This window comes from Quercus robur, chromosome 6 (genome assembly GCF_932294415.1).
Source record: "Quercus robur chromosome 6, dhQueRobu3.1, whole genome shotgun sequence".
NCBI classification, from domain to species: Eukaryota; Viridiplantae; Streptophyta; class Magnoliopsida; order Fagales; family Fagaceae; genus Quercus; species Quercus robur.
Genome location: NC_065539.1, coordinates 2,321,741 through 2,343,794, shown reverse-complemented (window position 1 = coordinate 2,343,794; position 22,054 = coordinate 2,321,741). Strand labels below are relative to the sequence as shown.

The window sequence follows — 22,054 nt, the reverse complement described above, 5'->3', positions numbered from 1 at the left end:
GTGTGCAACAAGATATGTAATTATGTACTAACAATTAATTATACTTTGGCTAGGTGCTTACAAACTTTGTACGCCACAACACACCCCACTAAAGCATGAAACGACGCCGTATGGAGATGTAAAACTGAGGCATTTTTGGCTTGTCCTTGAAACGTTAACGAACTTCCACGTACCAAATGGCCCGTCCCCACGCAAAATATAACAACCTTCTCAGACGACTCATCGATCCTTTCTCGTTTCTCAAACACAAGCACCTCTCTCTCTCTCTCTCTCTCTGCGTTTGCGATCCCATTTGTTGAATCTGTGCGTAATTTGTGTTTGGAACCTAATCTGCTGCTGCAACAATGTCATTCTTGGATTCCGAATTGTCCTCTCTCATGGCGGCGCCACACAAAGCCTTGTTCAAAATAGCCGTGATCGTAAGCTCTCTCTCTATCTCGGTTTAGAATTTTGTTTCTGGATTCTGGTCTTTTTTTTCCGTTTGTTTCCCGAGAAAATGCATGCAGCGAAACGTAATCAAGGTTTTAAACCTCAAATTTATGGAAAGAAAACAAATTAATATTTAAACGTAGAATCAAAGCATAATTTTCCTCTTTTTTCTTACAACCGAACGGAGGTTTAGGATATATGAAATAAAAAAAATTTCCAAAAATTTCAGATTCAACTCCGTTTGGTTGCTGAGAAAATTTTGAAAGAAATTAAGAAAATTAAAAGAGCTGAAAAATGAAGCCAAACGACGGAAATGTTTCTGTTATTTGTGCGACTGAGCTAAACGGTAGTCGTTTATTGTAAATCATACCTAAAGCTAAAGGCAGTCAGGACTCAGTAGTTCAAGAGAAACTATGAACGGCACACGCTTATTGTAAAAGCTTTTCTGTGTTACTGATTGTGAATGTTGTTGTTGTAGAGGAAGCTTGTTTTTGGTTGTTTACTAATTAGACTTATGCTAGAGAGATAAGTCCTTAGTTTGATTCATTTTCTTATATAATTACTCTATACCAAAACTTGATTGATTTTCTATGGGTGTTGTCTTTTTGAATGAATCTAGGATTATCCATTTTGTCCATTTAGATAATAGCAATAAAAAGTGATAAATTACCAATCGTTACAAAAGCTTAAGCAGTTAGGAAATGGTAGATTTAATTATTTAACTCTAATTCTAACAAATCCCTAATTATATTCGAACATGCTCTAATTTATAAAGGAAAGAGTTTTCCTTATTTTTTTGTTCTGAATACATGGATAGCAGTAGCACTTTGTGGGGTTTCTATGATTGTGGAGTTAACCATGATAGGTTGTTTTATTCAAACAAATGATTTTTCTACAGGTCACTTGTGTAAAATGGCAGACATCACTAACCAAGGAATTTCATGTAAGCATCAAAATAGATTTTTCTTTTGCATTTTTGGATTAAGTTCTTTTTTTACAACATGTTTCTTGTTGCATTCAACTTTGGCTGAATGCAAACTCTGATATTCCATGTTTCACAGTAATAGAGTTCCGTCATAATGCTTAAAATGTCTTTTTAGCCATAAGCATTTAATTTTTGTTCCTTTTCATTTTGAATTGAAGCAAGTCATCACCAATGAGCTTTATCTCAACTCGCACTTCATCTTCTCATAATAATGGGATGGAGTGTGAACCAGCCACTGGATACATGTGTAACTTACCAATAATGCACATCATAATTTTTCTAATGGGCTTTGCTTAAATGGAACTTTCTTTATCTATAAAAATGGAGTGGAAATTGAGGTCATGGAACAAGTCTCACTTTGTGCGTTTGTAATGTGCTTCCTGTCATCCAGAATGCATTCATCATTATTCATGACATCATTTTGAAATCCACTTCAACAACTGTTCCAAACAACTTCACAGTGCGTCCTTCAACTCTGACTATTGATATTCTAAACTTACTGGTAGAGGGTCAGGTCATGGGATTAAGTCTTATTAGGAGCATGTGTAACTTTCCAATAAAAAAATTTATGCATGTCATCATTTTGAAACCCACTTTGAAAATTGTACCAAACAACTCCGTAATGTGGTTCTTCAATGCTGGTTATTGGTATTAACTTCTAGAGATCTTTCATTGTAGTGGTCAAAGACTTTCTCCAGAGAATGCAATCTTTGCCATCCATGGATGATATTTATTTCATCCAGCCGTCAAAAGAACAATAAATTCTTCTTCTTCCTTTTCTTTTGGTCTGTTGTGAGACATATTTGTTTCCTTAGTTGCCTTCAAGAGAAAATGTTTATGTACATTCTTTAACATACACAATCATTAATGTTGCCCTCATATTTTTTTGTATTTCTACTTAGTGTCGTTGTTTGTAACAGTAACCTCAAATATACATTTGGAGCTACATGTTGCTGCCGCTATAATTGCACTAGCATATTACCAAAATTAGCTATCAGATAGCTCAAAGATTTAAAGTCATTTAATTCACATGCTTGATCTATATTGTTAAGTGAAGTTAAGAAGGGGCTTTATGATAACTATGCAGGGATCCAGTCTCTTAGATCAAGATAGAGGAAGGTCACTTAATGTTTGGAACTTTTGAGTTACCAATCCGGTGTTCATCAAATATTTTTTGTTGAAAACTATCTAACATTTTGCTATGAAGTTATGTGCATTCACTGAAATGATATTTCTGGCTTGGTAAATTTTCAACTAATTTACTAATATGTAGTATGCCTACTTTTCAGTTCTATATTTCTACTAACCATAACATAGCTCTGTTAATATGCAAATCAGAAATGGCCTGGCTGGATAGCTGGCTCCTATTTAATAATGATTGTTTAGTTGGAGATGCACCTCCTAGCTCTTGTTGATTTGGTTTCTACATTATCTTTTTTGCCCTGCTTTCTTCTTTCCTTTTAGTTTTGTTTGTATAAACATATCCACAGTTTATGCTTATCTTACATTTACTTCAGAGTTTTCCCATTTAATGCAAAACATTGATAAAATGGATCCATTTTAACCCTGTATTTTTGCTAGTGTGTAGTGTTGTTATGCTTTTGTCTGACATGTCTGGAAGGGAGCCTTTATACAAGAAGTATTCAAAGGATTCTGCTTTCTGAAAATTCTAGTTTATATTTCTTTTTAGAATTTCAGTCAGCGCTGTTCTGATCATTGTTTTGTTTTTCCTTTCCTTTCCTGTCTTTTGGGTTCTAGGGAATTTGTATTTTTCAGTTCACTTGTCCCGAAGGAATTTGAAAATTACATCAAGAGTGATACAAGTGTCTTACCCTGCATTGGTGCACTGAGAGAGGTCTAGATCTTCATTTTGTTATTTTATTATTCCTATCAAATGTAATTTCTGTAGTTTTCTCTTTGAATCATATTGTGTGCATTCTTTTTTTCTTGGTTTATGCAGATGAATTTGGAGTGCTTTCCTATAGATAATCAGGTATTTGTTGACAACATCTCTTCTTTCAGTTCTCCTGATGCTATGTCAATCAATGTGCCTCATATCAATTTTAGAGAGTCAACTAATCTGTTAGTTTTAAATTTCCTTTTATGCAAACACCATCTTCTTGTATTCAACTCGTGAATACAGTATTAAGAAAATATTATTTATATGAGAAGTTCTGATTTGCACAACTTTTGGTGAATTGTGTCCAGAATTATCTTTCCAGATTATACTTCAGATTATTGGGTTTCATTTTCTTCTCCCGACTGTAATCTTGTTATTGCTGGAAATTTCTTCTTAAACACTTCTTCTACACCATATAATATATGTTGTGTTTATGTTCTCCTCACCGCATCACAACCTATAATGTATCGAGGTTTGCAGAGTACTGAAGTTTCTGCAAATTCTTTTCGGAAGCCAATTCGGCTGCCCATTTTAATTAAGTGTTGCTTGCTAGGCATGGTGACAGATGGTCCTCAAGTTAGAAGACTGTCTTTAGTGAATGGTCGACAATGTTTAATCATGATTGTTATTAGCATAAGCTGAAGTCTCAGTTGCTGGTGATTCTAAGACATGTTGAAACTGTTATTAAATTGAAGCCAGGCTTTACACTTCAATGCTTAAATAAAAGTGAAATTTGCAAAATATGTATGTAAATTGTAAGATTCAAAATTTCAATTTACTTTACAGCAGACACTTCCGCCCTCAAAATTAACCACCAGAAATTTTTACATGGACAATATAAGAATTAGCTGTTTGATACTATTGAATCCAGTGAACTCCTGCCATCTTCCTCTGTTTCAAACCTAGGAAATACAAACTATCTTAAATGAGTCAATTTGACGTTTATCATTGTTATGCTAGGATATTTCCAACCCATTTGAGTTTAGACTAATTCCTACAGTACATGAGCCCCTTCACTTGTCATCTATACTACTATTTAAGGGACTTCTCTTGTTTGGATTCCTATTTTTATGTACCCAAAGTACCCTCAAATCCACTTATTTAGAAAGTATAAAATAGGGTTAGACACATAAAATTACTAATTTAAATACTCCTAAATTTTAGATAAATTTGAAAAAACGGTTTCTTCCATCCTTGTTATTTCTACCTCCCCCAATTAATAATTTTCAACATGCTAAATTTCCTCAATACATATCACACGTTCAACCCCACTATGTCTCATATATGATAACTCTTTTGGCCAGAGTCCTTTATGGCATCACTGCTCCATGAGGACTCAAGTTTAATTTTGGAAGCTTCATACTTACAGTACAAACATAAATAGAAAGTAAATCCTCCCTCTCTGATGATAAAAGAGTGTTTGTAACAATAAAGAAAAGAACGGAGATTGATGAGATTTTCTCCATACCAAGGTTGCAATCAGAAACTGCCCTGCACCTCAATATGGGATTTCTTCTTGGATTTTTCTCTTAGAAAAAGCAAGCAGTCAAATTCTAAATTTACTTGACACAATTGAGAAAATTCTGAAACTGCATAAACTGCACACTAGGCACTAAAAGTTGCCAAGCACCCAGACTGCAATGCTAGTGAAGAAATTCTTCCATTCAGTGATCAGCGGGCAACAATTAAACACATGATTCCTATTTTATCCAGAAAATCGGCTTCACATCTTTGGGTTTTGGTGTTAATATAGATTCAATTTAAATTTGTATGGATGAAGAGATTATTATTGAAGTCTCTGTCCATGTGGATCATAAATGCTTTTTTTTCACAACTCTTGCTTCTTTTTCTTAATCTCAGGTCATTATACTTGCTTTTGGTTAGACTTTTAAATTAAATATTGTCTGTCTCTGTATAGATTAGATAATGCTTTGGTGAAGGTTCAGGAGAGTTGAAACATAAAATTTCAAGATGTGTGGAAACTGGAAAGGGAATCTGTATGCTTTACAGACAGTCCTGCATTTGGCTACTCTGACATCTGTTGGCAAGGACATTTAGGATTATAGTTACTGCTGAGCATCCCAACCATATTGATTTTCACTTTTGTTCTAGCCATTTAAACGAAATTTGAAATAGCTTTATTAACTTATATCCCTTGAATGCAGGCTGTTATCACTAATCATGAAAGAGCATTGGAGGAACTTTTTGGTGATGTTGAGAACCATCCCAAGTTTGATGCTTGTTTAATGTGATGGCAACTCAAATTTCTACAATATTGCTTCATTGAAGGTTTGAATCTTATACTAAAAAAATTTCTTTCTGTGATTACTTATATTCAATATAAATTTATGTTTACATGTGGCCTCCATTTATTATATCACCAATAATGATAAATCAGAAACACGCTTAATTTTTCTGATTGCCTTTTTTAACTTATGATCTAGTTTTTATGCTTTTTTATAGCTTGGGTAAAAAATCTGGGAGTGGGAACAACTTTCTACTCCAGTATCATGTTTTTAGTTACCATAAATGCACAGATATAGCATGTGACAAATCTTGTGTACCATCCTGTAGCACTAGACTAGTCCTATGTATCCCTTACATATTTTCACTCAACCATTTGTGTTACGCTTTATTTTTATTATCCTAGATTTGCTCATGCAAACTGAATTATTAATAAAACTCTGCTCCATTTCTCATGATTCAACTTTTTTCTCCTGATTCAATCATGCTCAATGTGGAATTTGTCACTCATATGCAAATTGTTTAACTAATTAGCTCTTAATAAATAATGATAACAGTGAGCTCAGTGTTTTATTGGAATCTACTGCATATGTTTCGTGTCTTCTCTATTTGGTTGAATTTTCCAGATGAGGACAACTAGAATGACCATGTTTATCTTTTTGGCCATGTGTAAAGTCTTCCATCGTTGTTATACAATTCAATTTGGTTTAACTAGGATTTATAGAACAAAATAAAGCCTTAGCAAGACCATTTTTGGGTGGTTGGAGTCATTTACCTCTTGTATTCATGTTAAGGAATTGAGCAATGGCTTGGGTCTGGCTGCATTAGACCTTTAAGTTAAAGATACATGGTTTATGCATAGCTTTAGCAATGAGTTTAGGCACTGAAGCTTTTATCTTTATTTTTATTTGGCACTATATGTGGAAGAATTTACTCCTTGATGATCAAATCAGTACTCTCCATTATTTTCTATGGAAATTTCTACATATCTTTGCATTTTCTCAGGAGCTGCCATTTGTGCAATATCATGCTGCCAAGGCACTTGATGACTAAAAAAAGTGGCATTAGCCTACTACAAAGCTTGCTGCTGCAATTTGGAACTGTATTTCTAAATACAAATCTACCACTCCTAACTTTCCATAATAGATCAGTTGATCAGGTTAAATTAATTTTCCTGCCATGACATTCTTTTGGTATGCTCTTCCAGTTTGAATTTATTGAGTGTGTTGAACTTGCATGTATAGACTGCTCCTGTCATACACAAATGGACTTACGATTCAATGTGTCATGTTGGATATGGATGATAATAAATATTTGTATAAGGTATACTTATCAAAAAATATATATATTTGTATAAGGTAAATCTTCATGTTGTTTTTGTGTTTTCCCCCTCTATGTTTGCTTTTTCATTTTTTTTCCTCCCTTTTTGTCTTGTGTTTTTATATAAATGGATGGCATATATTTCATATGAAGTTCCCAGCAAAACAGGTGGTCAAACTGAAAGAAAGGAGGTCCTTCTGGAGGACTATGATCCAATCTGGCTTATAGCAGATGTATGTCTAATACATATACAGTTGACCCCCTTATAAGTAATATTTACTTTTTTATAATTATTATAATAAATATAGGGGAGGGGATTTCATTCCACTTATAATTAATAATTCTCATATTTTATAACTAATAGTTTTTCAAAAGATTTCCTTATGACTATTATTTATAGGAATAAAATAATTATACTTATTTTAAATATTATATGAATTAATCATTTAATTACCTTTTTTTCCTTCAAATCCTAGGCTATTTTTAAGATTCTTTTCTTTTCTTTCAGAAACTATTACTCCTTACATTGATTTCTGTTCACATAAGCCAAAGTCTCAACTAGGTTCCTCTTTGAACATTCCATTAAACCTCTTTTTTTCTCTTGTTTCCATCACTTCTTTACATTTTCTTTTTACCTTTATACACACACACACACACACACACACACACACATGTCACTCATATTAAAATTGTTTATGGTTCAATTTATTAACTAATAAATATCTAAATAATCTTAGTTTTTTGTGTTTTTGTCTGGAAGTCCAAAAAAGGAATTCTTTTATTCATTAAAGTTGTAAAGAATTTTAATTAATCAATAATTTTTCTATCCATCTTGATTATGAATTATAACAGGGTCAGCTGTATAGTTTTTCTTTCACTTCAATATCTTGATATGAATTCCTTTTTCCACTAACTGAAGTATCAGGCTAGTGAACGTTTGCTTGAGAAGATGATCAACTTCATATTGAAGAACAAATCAAAGCTGTGCAAATCTAACAGAGTAGAAGGTTGGTGCAGGCATTTGATGTTGAACTTTGCATGTTACATGGTTTTTAGCTTATTAGTGTTTCTTAATGTTACGGATTTAACACATTATCACTGTTTATTTCACCTATTTTGTAGTTTTTTTTCTCTAAGCAATACCATGGCATATGTCCAATAGAACTGGATGCTTATCTGATTGTCACCATTGTGTTTTGGAATTGATTATGGCAAGGTGGAGGGTTAGGTTGTCATTAAAGAGCCACAAGGTGGAGGGTGGGTTAGGTTGTCATTAAAGAGCCACAAGGTTCATCTAATTGTCAATCAAAAAAATGGCCTTTAAGTTACTTGTCAAAAATAAAAATGAAGCCTATAAGTCAAAAAGTCACTATCTAGTAAATTGGTAAGCTTCTTGCTTGTGATTGAAAAGTTACATTAAGTAGGGTCCTATTGTGTTTTGATTACAAATGTTGTTCTCTTACAAGAGTTAAATAAATTGTGGAATATAATCAAAAGTGAGGAAGGATATAGTATTTGGGACTGTAAAATAAGTAAACCCAGGAAAGAAAATATTATTTACAACTTTGATGAGGATTTGTGTAGAGATAGGTTGCTATTTTAGTTTCATTATTGTTAGGATCCTTTAGGTGATGATTTACCCCTTATAAAAATGGCATAGAACTTAGGAAGACAAAGGTTATGCAATTAGAGGTGATCAAAATGTATCTGATAACTAGCAGGTATGTGAGAAGTGAGGAACACGGAACACACACACACACACACACACAATATGAAGGGAAGATGGATATGGTATGTGGAACAGGTTAGATTGAGTTTAGCAATGATATAGGTGCTGATTTTCTTTTCCAAGGCTTTGTGAATTATGACGTGAATTTTGCTGATTTTCTAATGATTCTTTTGATTTATGATATTTGAAATGCATTTTGTACCGATTTCACTACTTCTCATAAATATGTACATGGGAGATGAGTTGCTGAGGTCATTAGAAAATAAGGGTTCGTTTGGATACAGTTTATTTTGCTGAAAATTAAAAACTGAAAACTGAAAATACTGTAACAAAATAATTTTTAAATATGTAAATAATGTCGTGGGACCCATTTTTAATAAAAAAGTTGTTGAAAAGTGAGGTTTGTGAGTCCCATGAACAGTGCACGGGCCCACTGGTGTTACTGAAAAGTCAAATATCACGGCTAAAAAAAATAAAAATAAAAATAAGGGAAACGCAGATGCTGGACACGCAAACGTGCAATCCAAACGCTGCCTAAGTAGGATTCAAGCCAAAAAGGAGAAAAAAATACATGGTGTCAAAAGTTTTCTTAATTTCATCATGTAGCTTTGCACATAACTTCAATCACTTATGACATTTCTTTGAATTTTATCTAGGGATGGAAGCGAATTGGTTCAAGCTTTGCCACAGTACACTGAACAAGTTGAGAAGATTTCTCTCCATGTGGAGGTATGTTTTCTTCCTTCATCAAGTTACATAGCCCTTGTTGGATAAAGCATGTTGGCATTTACTTGGACGAAAAATATGAGTGGTTTAGTCATATCCACATGCAAGCTGAGTAATTTTTTCCCTTTCTTTTCTTTTTTCCAATTTTATTGGATGTTTGAGAAAGTTCAAAGTGCTGTGTAATTATACAATGACTATTAGAGTCTTAAACCAAGAGAAAAGAGAAAAAGATAAAGATTAGGATAAAGTTTAAACTACGCCCCTAAAGTTTGAGAGTCTTTAGATTTTACATCATAAAGTTTCAGAATTTGGAGAGCAACCCCTCATCCATATTTTCCTTTAAGTGCCACTTAAGCTTCCCACGCGTGTTTAGTATGTCCAATAAAATGATGTCACATCACTATTGTAACTTAAATCCAAAAATGACGTGACATCATTTTATTGAAAGAACTAACACGCATGATAAGTTTATGTGATACTTAACGAAAAATATAGATGGAGGAGCTATGATGCTAATTGAATATAATTTCAGGGGGTAAAATCCAAAATTTTAAAACTTCAGAGTATAAAATTCAAACCCCCCCCCCCCCCCCAAGTTTTAGTGGTGTAGTTTGCACTTTAGCCAAAAAATTAATAGCACAAACTTCAATTGTTACATTGATTTATCTTTGGAGTTGAGGCATTTTAAAGTATTCATGCAATTTTAATTCCAAGTATTATTGAGAGCAGACATACAATTTTGTTTGAAAGTTTGCTCCAAAACTGGAGTTTTAGTTGTTAAAGACAAGAATAAAATAATTTAGAAAAACAAAACAAGAAAGAGAGAAGAACACAACTGCCAACTTGCTCGAAGAGACTGAAAATGATGTGAACTGACCAAAATTGAAGTTGAACTAACCAAAAAACGAGATGAATCGGATGAAGCTCTTCAATACCATACAAAACCAAATAGAGGTTTTGAAGGGGTTAGGTTATCCTTATCATGGATAAGTGACAACCAAAATCTATACCCAAACAACCAACAAAGGATTAAGTTATCCTTATCTTGGATAGGGAATAGCTTAAACCTTGAACCAAACAGGGGTATTCACTGTCAACTCTGACCAAGCTCTGGCCAATGGCCAACACTGGCAGCTTCAGAACACGTCGAATTCACTAAAAACAACTGAGAAGTGCCAAATCTGCTGAGACAAGCCAAAATACACCCCAAAAAAAACCAACAACAAATACCAAATTTGACACCCACCATCGAGAACAAACAAGATCGAGAAAGGCAAGGGATGGTTGAAAACAACCACAGATCTGTCACTGAGAACAAGCAAAACTAATCAACAACTACAAGAACGACACTAACAAACTACCGAGAACAATCAACAACAACAATCAATCTACCAAGAACCACCACCAACAACCATCGGCTCTAATATCCTGTTAAAGACAAGAATAAAATAATATAAAGAAGCGAAAGTGAGAATAAAATAGGGGATTATGTGGTTTGCCAATGGCCTACATCCACAAATAAAGCCGTAGCAGCTACATCTTTATTATATACTCAAGTCATCTATTACAGTGATCCCTAACATGGTATATAGAGACTAGAATTTAGGGTTAGCCTAACATGAGCTTATAACATAATTAGACCTCTTGGGCCATTACATCCACATAAACTCAATACTTTTACATCAGGGTTTAGAATAGATACTGGCATATAAGCTGGGATGCACGGACGCGGCTCCGGACCCAGTGCACCCGCGTCCGACGCGGCGGGACGCGGCGACACGGGAGGGACGCCGCAGACCGCGTGTCCGTGCCGCGTCGTGCCGAGTCGTGCCACGTGGATTTCCCGACTCGCGCCGACGCGGCTCAAATCGGCCCCGACTCGCGCCGATTCGGCTCCGACGCACGTCGATTCGCACCGAACCGGACAGATTCGCACCAATTTGGGCCGAATCGGATAGTATCGGCAGAATATCGGCATGTTTCTGCCGGAAAAAGGAAATCGGCCAATAAGGGAAAAAAAAAAACTTCTGGACTGGACTGGATATTGATACGCCACTGTGCCGGTGGACTGAAATCGTATCTTTGCTTATTCGTGTTCTTCTTTGCATCGTCTTCTTAAGTCTGAGTTGTCCTCTGTTTTTTTTTTTTTTTTTTTTTTGGGAAGTGCTCTGTAACTTCTTTCTCTTCTTGATAAGTACAAAAATACTTCTTTGTTTTTTTGTGCCTCTCTAACCAAACGTGAGAGACTGAGAGCCACATCTTCCTTTTTTTTCTTTTTTTTTCTTTTTTAATGGGAAGCTACACGTGAGAGCCTCCTACTTTTTTTGTTTTTTTTTTTTGTTTTTACTTATTATTATCTATTTATTTTATTATTATTATTTCTATACTATTATTATTATTATTATTATTATTATTATTATTATTATATGAGTTTTCTATTATTATTATATAAAAAAGCATGCTTAGTAATATATTAAAAATATTTTTAATAATTTTTTAATCGCCAAGTCCCGCCGCACCCGCACCCACCTTTTTCAAAAATTGTCGAGTCCCGCACCCGTACCCGCACCCGCACCCGCACCCGAGTCCCGAAACGCACCTGTGCTTCATAGCATATAAGTCTGCTCTAAAGAATAATATTAGAAATAAGGGAAATGTTAATGAATACCCTAGTAGCATTGGTTTAGGAAATATTTTTAGAAACTTTTTATGAGAAAAAAAAATTGGCCTTTTTTACAATTTTTTATATTTTCTATAAAAGTGGTATTAAAAGTTTTCTAAAATAGTCCCTTAACAAATACTTTGAGGACATCCGTTATCAGAATCCTAGAAATAGATATCAAAGTTAGTGGCTAATAAGGATTAGAAGGAGTTGTGAGAGTATAGCATTATGTTTCTTCCATTTTGATTGTTTTGCTTGATTATTTCATTTGGGGTGACTCAAAGTATTGATTAAAGATTTCAAACCTTGAACATTGTTTATATATATATATATATATATATATATAATTGATAACATTAAGCTAGCATAAAAAGACTTTAAAATGATACGATTCTCTACTTGATTTGTGGTTGTGATGAGAAAACCAATTGTGTATTAGGTATATGCAATCACCTCTTATAGAAGATGGTTACATATGCTAGAAACATCATAAACTATCTTGTTGAAAAAAGAATGAGTGCTCTACTAAATAGACCAATTTTGTATTTTGAGGCATTTGGTTGGAACGAGTTGTCATCTTTGTAATTTGGATAGTTTATTTGCAGGCAGGACAAAAACAAATAAATTAAGTTATTTAAAAAGAGTCTTATATATCATGCAAAGTTCCCACTTTTTAGCAAAATATGAGTTAGGCGATAGACAATCTTACCTCTAAATAAATAAATTTAGTTAAAAACTTGTCAAAAGCGAGACAGAAATTTATGGAGCTGAAAAGTAAAAAATAAAAAATGCAGTAGTTGCCACATATTTGTATAAGAAAATTGGTTGATTTCAATATTTTAATAAATGGAAGTTTGATTTTTTTTATTTTTGGTGATGAGACACTAATTTTGTGCTTTAGGCAGTAAAATCATCCCTTAACGACTGTAAATGACTCACTTTATAAATTTGTCCTATGATAAGAAGGTGGTGAAATATGAGTGGATGGAGAAACTTCCCGGACGTAGCTGGATCATACCCAAACCTTCAATTCAAAAAGTACGGAAACAAAGTAGGTCCCAGTCTGACATACCCGACTTAAATCCCTCTGCAGATTGATTGGGGTTGTGGGGTAGGAGAGTAACTTGCTTCGTTGTTGCGGAGGGGGGAGGGTAACTTGTTTCGTAAGTGGTAACTGGTAAACTGGTAAGGAATAAGTAAATTAACATTGTATACTAGTACTAGTAACACAAACAAACAAACAAAGGAGCTTTGAAACGGCGCGTGAGAATAATAGCACACGCACACACAAAAATAAAAATAAAAATAAAGAGAAAAGAAGCAGAGGAAGAAGCTAAGCTACAATGAGCTGTGGTGAGTGAAAATGGGCCCCACCACCCATGTGCCCTCCTCTGTCTCCACCAGCTCCTGCCGCTCAATCATTAGTCCCTCTGTTCCCCTTCTCTCCCAGAAACACACACTCTCTCTCTCTCTCACAAACTGAAACAATACTCTCTCTCTCTCTCTCTCTCTCTCTCTAACAACCAGATACACTCTTTCTCTCTCTCTCTTTCTCATTAAAATAATTCTGTCTTCTCTCTCGTTATCTCTCTGGGGAAGACTAAAAAGACCCATGTCTAATTCGGACGGAGCGAATAACGGCGTGACAAACGGCGCAATAATCGACCCACAGAGGCAGCAGCAGCAGCCGCCAGGAAACGGAGCTTTGGCCGTGAAGAAGCCTCCTTCAAAGGACCGTCACAGCAAGGTTGACGGACGTGGACGGCGAATCCGGATGCCGATCATATGCGCCGCACGTGTGTTCCAGCTGACACGCGAGCTTGGCCACAAGTCTGACGGCCAAACCATCGAGTGGCTCCTCCGTCAAGCCGAGCCCTCCATCATAGCCGCCACCGGAACTGGCACAACCCCAGCTAGCTTCTCCACGGTCTCAGTCTCCGTCAGAGGCTCAGCCACTAACTCAACTTCAGCTTCACTGTCCTCTCCTTCTACATCCGACCACAAACCCACTTTGCTAAGCCCTGCCCCTTTCATCTTAGGGAAGCGCGTGCGTACCGACGAGGACGGTAACGGCAAAGACGACACTTCCAGCATGAACTCCATAGTGGGCTCCACTTCCGGTGGTGCTGGTGGGTTCTGGGCTGTCCCAGCTAGACCCGACTTCTGGACCTTTGCTGCTGCTGCCGCTGCTGCTGCGGTGCCGCCACCCGAGATGGTGGCGGCCCAGCAGCAGCCTTCGCTGTTCATGACTCATCACCATCATCATCAACATCAGCAGCCGATGGGCGAGGCGTCGGCAGCCAGAGTTGGAAATTACCTTCCAGGACATCTCAATTTGCTGGCCTCTTTGTCGGGTGGGCCCGGGAATTCCGGTCGGAGAGAGGACGAGCCTCGCTGAACTGATCATTCTGGAGCGTCGATGTGGTGGCAATCAGTCGTAATTTCGTATATATAAAATATCTGTATGTTTATTGTTTCTTATTTTATTTTTCTCTTTTCCTTTGTGTGGAAATGAAGAGGATTTTTAGTGAATTTGCTAGGTTTAGGGTTTTTAGTTTGAGTGCAGGGTTTAGGGTTTGTGGAGATTTGGGAAATCTAATGTCTTTTGATGAATGGGAATTCGATTAGGTGATTTACTACTTTGTTTGGAGATTAATTAGAGTTTTAGGGTTCAAAATTGTTTAGGTTGGAGGAGAGAAGAGTCAAGAATTAGGGTTCTGTTTCACAAATTCACGGTGGAAATTACCAAAAAAAAAGAAAAAAAAATTGGGTTTAGGGTCTTTCATTTAATGGACAAGTTTGAGATTGCTGTCGATGGTTTTTGTTCTGCTGGTAATGACATTTTCAAGGATATGCTCATAACTTCAGGTTTGAAGAAGTTTAGACAGTGCATTAATCAGTTGGAATTCACAATTAAGCAAATGCAGCAAATTCAGTTCTGCCCAAGTTTGTTGGAATGTTGTGGTGTGCTATGGCAAATGAGAAATCTAGTTTCTTTGCTGCATTTGAAAACTTGTTAAGAGGAGAAACCGTGGTTCTTTGTTGGAATTTGATTCTTGCTCTCTGTTTGGCTTTCATGCTCTATGTTGGGTGTAATGATCTCCGTGGGTACTAGGTGTGTGAAAGATAAAGCTCTGGTTCCTCTCTGTAAGACCTCTGCTTTTGAGAATTTTATCAGTATTCTTAGCCATTTCTTATATTTATCCGCGTGAAAATAATGTGTTGCTCTCTTGTATGTAATGAATTGTTTTTGGGTGCCTATGGTGTGAATAAAAACCCATCTGCTTCTCTCAATTTTACTTTTGTCTTGTCTTACCATTCTGTGCTATTCTCTTTTGCTCAAGGTGTACATATGTGTATATTACTTTATTCTGCTCCCAATTATTTCAGTTCATATTACTTAATCTGTAAGCCTTTGTACTTCATTTCCCCAGAAACCTCTTTTGTGAATAAGTTGGTTCTATCAGTGGATATCAGTTTTGTATGTCCCCAAGCTATCCTAGGTTCTTGGGGTGAGCTTGGGACTTAGGGCTATAACTCCTTTGTCCACTCCTAACAGAAACAAAAGTCGATTCTCTTTGTTTTTCTTTTGCTGTTAGCATTTTTGCTAATGAGGTACAATATGATGCACTCTTCTGGGAGAGATTTTCCCGATTGTGATTCATATACTACACTTTGACTCAGTTTATGAAAATTGGAAGTTTGGTGAAGATGAATGGGAACTTTAGAACTGCAACATGTCTGTCTTTGTATATTTAATATAGAGATGGGTCCAAGTTATACATGGTGTGTTGGATTGATCTTTTGAGTTTGTTATTGATGTTAATTACATTCATTAACAGAGCATTGGTCATTATTTTGTGATTTGTTCTGTTTTGTGTATTTTGTTTGGCATTTTGTTGTTTGTTTTTTTCAAACTATTTGAGAAACTTTTTTTTTTCTTTGAAGGGTAAAATATTTATTGATTATTCTTTCTTTTTGGTATTAAAATTCCTTATTTTTCACATGTTTAGTCTTCCTTTAAAAATAAAAGCAGATTAGTCACTTTTTTTGTGAATTGTTGTGATTTGTGTATTTTGCTAGGGATATTGGGCTTTATTGTTTTCACACATTTGGGCAAAATCTTTATTAATTATTCTTTCTATTTTTTTTCTCAAGTTTAGTCAAGTTGTGGCATTTTCTGGTAACTCATTAATTTTTATAACATTTATGACATTGCAAGCATTGTCTATTCAGCCTTAAATCTTATAAGATTTATGGACAGAGAAAAAGTATAACTCTTGTGGAGTTATATTGGGTGTAACTCGAATCCAAAAATACCAAGAAAATGCCATTTGACTGAAAGGTCACAGGCGCAAGACCTCCTTGTTCTTGATGTCAGTGACTTACCATGGTGGAAAATTGAATTGATCCCTTTTTTTAATAATTCACTGATGCATTGGAGGTACATTTCATTCAATGCTATTTATGATGTGATTCAGGCATTTACTTTCCATGAATTTTTGGACTCCTCAGTTTGCCTAATCTGCAGGAGACTTCTACCTTGCATTCCCACATATACTTTTCAGGAAGTATTTGGACTATTGGTTGTACTGACAGTTTTTTTGGTCTCAAATCTGTACACTGGTACATTCATACACACACCATTGGCTGCAGTCTCATGAGACTGTTTCATTAAAAAATTGTTTCATGCGACTTATGGAGATGACTTTCTTCTAATTATATGTTGAAGCCATGCATGAAAGGCTGCAGTCAGAATTCATAAATTATTTGTAGAGCTAGGAAAGTGGTCGAATGGCTTGGGCATCTAAGGTTGGAAGTACCATTGCTTAACCTTTCTTGAGATTTCATAAAGTACTAACTGCTAAGAAACTTTCTATTATAATGTATATTTATTGAGCGAAATCATGAATTAGTGAATTACTACCATCTTATTGGCTCAAAAAGAAAGATGATGATTAGTTGATGTAGCTTAGAATACCAATGGTTTGGTTCCACTGTTTAACCACATGGATGTGCTAAATTTGGCAGTGTGTGAGTGTGAGTGTACGATCTATAATTATCGTCTCATAAATATGTACTTGCGGTGATTGATTATTGCAAAACATAAGGGTCAGGACCCCATTATTGATGGGTCCCTCAAATTAAATGTCCTTGTGGAAAATTTGGGAATACTCATGATTTGGTTTGGAGCCATCCTAATCCATACTACATAAGACAGGCTGAACTTGCTCGGAAATTGATGCTTGACCCACTCTCTTTTTCCTGTTGAAGACCTTGAGTCTTGGACCTGGGCCATTGAAAATGGGTCAAGTGGTCCAGTAGAAGTGCTTATAGCCATGGATGACCGAACACATCGAAGGCGATTTTATGGTAGGCTATCGCATTATTAATTGTATCTATATGCCCACCTGGTGGCTAAAATTGCCAATTGTCACGTAGTGTTTAGTCCTATGTAAGCTGTTGGCGGTCTGGCTGGTCTGACTATATATATACTATATTATTTTTCCCAAATTGTTATGCACCACTCATTATCGATCATTGTGCAATACCTTCACAGCAAAAAGATAAACAAAAAATTTAGATATCATAAGTTTGAGTCCTCAAACCATATAAGATAAAAACTTAGATGCCAGTAGGAACAAGACAGGATGTACTCCTTGGATAGTTTCTGTAACTCTTAAATATTTCTCTCTTTCAGTTTTCTTCATCTTTTTAAGAGATCCTATTGGCTAGAAATACTCTGTATCTCCATGTGAGACCAAGTAACTTGAAACAATGAAAAACAACTTCAAATGGCACAGACAAATGAACAGTCAACTAGGAGTTGAAAATTTTGAGGCTAACAAGTTCTAGCTCACTTGGCACCTTCTCTCCTTACAAGTGCTAGGTGGAAATGAGATCGTGGGTTCAAATTGCATGAGTAACTTGTCAGTTAATAATTTTATAAATAAATAAAAAAGTTGAAATTTTAAGGTTGAATTATGACACTTTGGCAAAAAGCACCCCAGAAGTTCAGTGGCTTTTGCCTCTAAAACAAGGCACATTTGCCAAAGGCATGCATTTTTGGAGCTTTTTCGATAATCACATGCCTTTAGGAGTTTTTCTTTTATATATTAAAAAAAAAAAAAAAAAAAAAAACTAAATGTGAAATGTAGCTGTTAGATCATAATGTTATTGTTATGTACTGTGAGTTCGTTATACAAAAATCAATTTTGGGTATGATATCACAGACCTAAGCCCACCCCTCCATGCTTTTACAAATTCTAGAAATTCAAAATAATAATAATAATAATAATAAAATCCATTCGTGACCACACTCCACATATTGCTTATACTCAACATAGGAGACTCAAGCAAGAATGAGGTCACTAGGAAGGATTAAACAATAGTAATTACAAAGTGATCTTACCTAAGTGAGAGAATTAAATAATAGTTAAGATAAAGTGTTCAATGAGTAAAGTGGTCTTCTCAGTTTTCATTTTGAGTATTATGAACGGGTTACTTGACACCAAAATTTATAAATAAATAAATAATATAAAATAAAAAACTAATTGCAAACTTCCGTGATGCATAAGAAAATGTAATATGATTATTTTATAAAAATATAATGTAAAATTTTTCGGTTAAATAGTACATGTGTTATTTAAAATGTTTTTTTTTTTTAGTTTTATGTGATGAAACATATAATGCATTTTACAGTCAACAACTATATATATATATATATATGTCATCTTCTTCATTTATATAAACAATATTATAGTTATAGTTAAATTACATAACTATAATATTGTTTTATATAAATGATGAAGATGACATATGTTATTAAAATGACTTTTTTAGAATATACCATAATCAATTGATTAATTTAAGCATATCCAAGGATAGTTTAAAATAATGTACACCTTCATTCTATGGAACACACGTAATATGTTACATTAAATTTAAATTATTATATAAGTTTAGAATTGTAGCATTTTTTATTCTTTCAAAATATAAGTATAATGCCTATATTATTAAAACTTGAATTTTAAGGTAGTCTTTTCAATGTTTATCATTTTTATTGTTTATTTTTAGAACTTATATATTTAATTTCTAATGCCTATTTATTTGTATTTTTTAGCCCAAAACAAAAGAGTTTGGCGCAAATAGAATAAATTTTCATACTTTTCAACCCAAAAAATAAGAATAAATAATAAAATTCTGAGCCCAAAATTGAAAATGTAACCTACAAAAAGAATCAACATAAGGCCCAATTAGTTTGAAATTGACTGAAGTGGATCGAATGGGACCAAAATGAACCAAAAAGAATTGAATTGGACCGATTGGAACCGAAATGGACCGAAGTGGATTGAATGAACCAAAATGTTACGCTAATGTGGCTCAAAAATAGCGAAGCAATAATAAATATTATACTTCAAATATAAATATTATATAGATATAGATTAAAATACACTTGGAATGAAATTATATTACAATTAGAAGCTAATTTAGATTCTATTTGTACTTTTTTGAGAACAGAAAGCAAAGTCATTCATTAATCAAATCAAATACATCATCAACTGGGACTCAAGGAAAGAAGGGACTTCCTCCACCCAGTAATGGCATTCAGTAAGATTAATAGCATATTGCGATAAGAGATGAGCAGCCTGATTAGCAGGCCGTTTAATTTTAACATGGTTTGATTCCCAACTTATGAAATTTTGCATTAGTCTTCTGGCATCAGCAACCATGTGTCCTAATCAAGAATTTTCCACTTTGTCTGACTTCATTGCATTGATCTCAAGCAGAGAGACTCCTTCAAGAATCACCTGTTGAAACTTGAAAGCCCAAGTCTATTGCGAATTGAATTGCTTGGAGTGCAGCAAACAACTTGGCAGCCATTGGATCTTTCGAAAGTCCACCTCTGCCCACCATGGCAACCATTTACCAAAATATCAAGAGCACTTAACCATATGCACTCTTACCTTTAAATTCTAACGAAGAAAACATATTTGCGTTCAGTAATTAAGATGCTGACACCAAACTCAAGCTCATGGTGAAAGTTCCTGCATTGACAATTTTGTCACTGATTTTTCAGAAAACTCAATTCTTCAAAACTCTCTCTTCTACTTTTCCCTAGTAAACTTGAAGAAGAAAGTAGATTTTCATATATTAGAATGAAGTTCCACCCTGAAAATTCTGCTTCTTCCTCTTTAGTCTTAATTCATTATATTCTCCATCATTATATTTTTCCTTAATGATGTAAGTGCCATAATACTACCTAAAAATGAAACAGGTCGAGTTCCAGCAGTTTTTGTGTTTGGAGATTCAATTGTGGATACAGGAACCAACAAATATATCAATACTATACTGAAGTGCAATTTGAATTTCCCTCGATATGGGAGTGATTTCAAAGGAAGAAAACCTACTGGAAGCAGGAAGGTATAGAAATGGAAGGGTTCTCTCAGACTTCTTAGGTAATGCCAAAACTACTCTATTAGTTTCTACTAAATGGATTGGCCTTGCATCACACACATACACAGTGCCCTACATGCCCTCTCTTGGCTCAAACGGGCCTTACAGTTCGGTTCTAGGAATTCACTTTACGACTAGGGTGGCGCCAACGACGGTAAGAAGGGAACACAACAACGGAATATCAAGCGTTCAGGTAGACACAGACAAGAAACAAAGACACAACAACACTACCACTGGCCAAAAAAGAGTGGCTCTAATACCATAAAGGGGGAAGGGGACGCACAGTTGATGGGAAGAGACGGAAGCACAGTAATATTGTAAAGAAAATAATGTAAGTAACTTGAAAAGTAAATAACTTGAAAGTAAGAACAATAAATAGCTTGAAAGTAAGAACAATTATAAGGCGGTAAAACCAACCAAGTATATATGAAAATAACTCAAAGTAAATGAGAACAATAGTTCAAAGTAAATGAAAGCAATTTAGAACCGTCCGATATGGCAATAATCCGTCCAAGGTGGCGGTAGCAACAAGTAGAATAATGAACATAAAACTGAAAATACTTGTTATTGAAAGTAGAACAAACACCTACAGTAGTAGTGAATAATACAAGATCTCAACAATTACAGGTTAACAGTTACAAAGTTTGAACTAGTCCTAGTTACAAGGTTTGTAGGATTACAAAGTTTGTAATGAACAAGGGTGACCAAGGTAGTAGTAGTGGAAGTAGGGTGAGTTCTCTCTCTAAGAATGCTAGTTCTAAGGGAAGAGAAATCAGAACTAAAACTTGACTTGAAAAACCCTGAAATTTAAGGGACAACCTCCCTTAAATAGGCAAGATTTCGGAGTGAACAGTGTCATGAACAGTAAAAGTGAACAGTGTCAATGAACAGTAATCCGTGAACAGTAATCTATGAATAGTATTTTTTCTACTTTTTGAATTAAAAATTTTTGAACTTTTTGTCTTTTACTTGGTCCAACATTGTCAGGAGAAGCATGGCAAAAGGGCAAAAGGAATATCATGCATGCCACCATGTACATAGATTCTCATTTCTTTTCTTAAAAGACTTCAATGTGACATTTTTTGTTGGCATAAATGAAGCCTTTGTCAGACGCATCTTCTCATCTCTTCATATATCATCATGGCTTGTGGCTATAAATATATATATATATATATATATATTAAGAGATTCTGAAACAATCTTCACCTGAAGGATTTGGTCTCAAGGAGCTCTTGCCAGCTTAGTCTTTTGAACTCAAACTTGCAACTTCAAGAGCTTCTTAGTGGCATAAGCTTTGCCTCTGGTGGTTCAGAATGTGATCCTCTCACATCCATGATGACAGTAACTCCCACTCTGATCTTCAATTTGCTTTTCTTCTAATATTTCATTCCAAATTCCGTGCCAATCATATTATTTGATTTCTTCATTATCAGTCCGCCTTAACATTTTCAAATCAGTTAAAGATGTTCAAGAATTACATAAAGAAAATGAAGGCAAAAACGAGTGATGACAGAATGACCTTTATACTATCAAAGGAATATACATATCGTGCATAGGGAGTGATGTGTTGCAAATACTTATTTTGTGTCTACATTCAGGATG

General features: G+C 34.9%; 1 protein-coding gene and 1 long non-coding RNA gene across 5 annotated transcripts; both read left to right on the top strand.

Annotated features, from left to right (window-relative positions):
• The first annotated feature begins 231 nt into the window (after positions 1 to 231).
• LOC126690563 (uncharacterized) lies at positions 232 to 20,832 on the top strand. Of its 4 annotated transcripts, XR_007644664.1 has the most exons (10): positions 232 to 419; positions 1,328 to 1,372; positions 3,173 to 3,269; positions 3,375 to 3,407; positions 5,480 to 5,603; positions 6,564 to 6,717; positions 7,798 to 7,885; positions 9,264 to 9,336; positions 19,517 to 19,674; positions 19,786 to 20,832. It is a non-coding gene; the product is annotated as an uncharacterized LOC126690563 (long non-coding RNA). The 4 variants fall into 4 exon arrangements; XR_007644665.1 differs by lacking the exons at positions 19,517 to 19,674; positions 19,786 to 20,832 and adding an exon at positions 2,996 to 3,053 and having other exon boundaries at positions 9,264 to 10,576; XR_007644662.1 differs by lacking the exons at positions 19,517 to 19,674; positions 19,786 to 20,832 and having other exon boundaries at positions 9,264 to 10,576.
• LOC126690562 (transcription factor TCP7-like) lies at positions 13,213 to 15,289 on the top strand. The gene has a single exon (XM_050385758.1). The coding sequence runs from the start codon at positions 13,608 to 13,610 to the stop codon at positions 14,391 to 14,393; it is 786 nt and encodes a 261-aa protein (XP_050241715.1). The 5' UTR covers positions 13,213 to 13,607; the 3' UTR covers positions 14,394 to 15,289.
• Positions 20,833 to 22,054: the final 1,222 nt, after the last annotated feature.

Coding starts and splice junctions, on each gene's coding strand:
- LOC126690562 (XM_050385758.1), top strand. CDS start 13,608: ATGTCTAATTCGGACGGAGCGAATAACGGCGTGACAAACGGCGCAATA.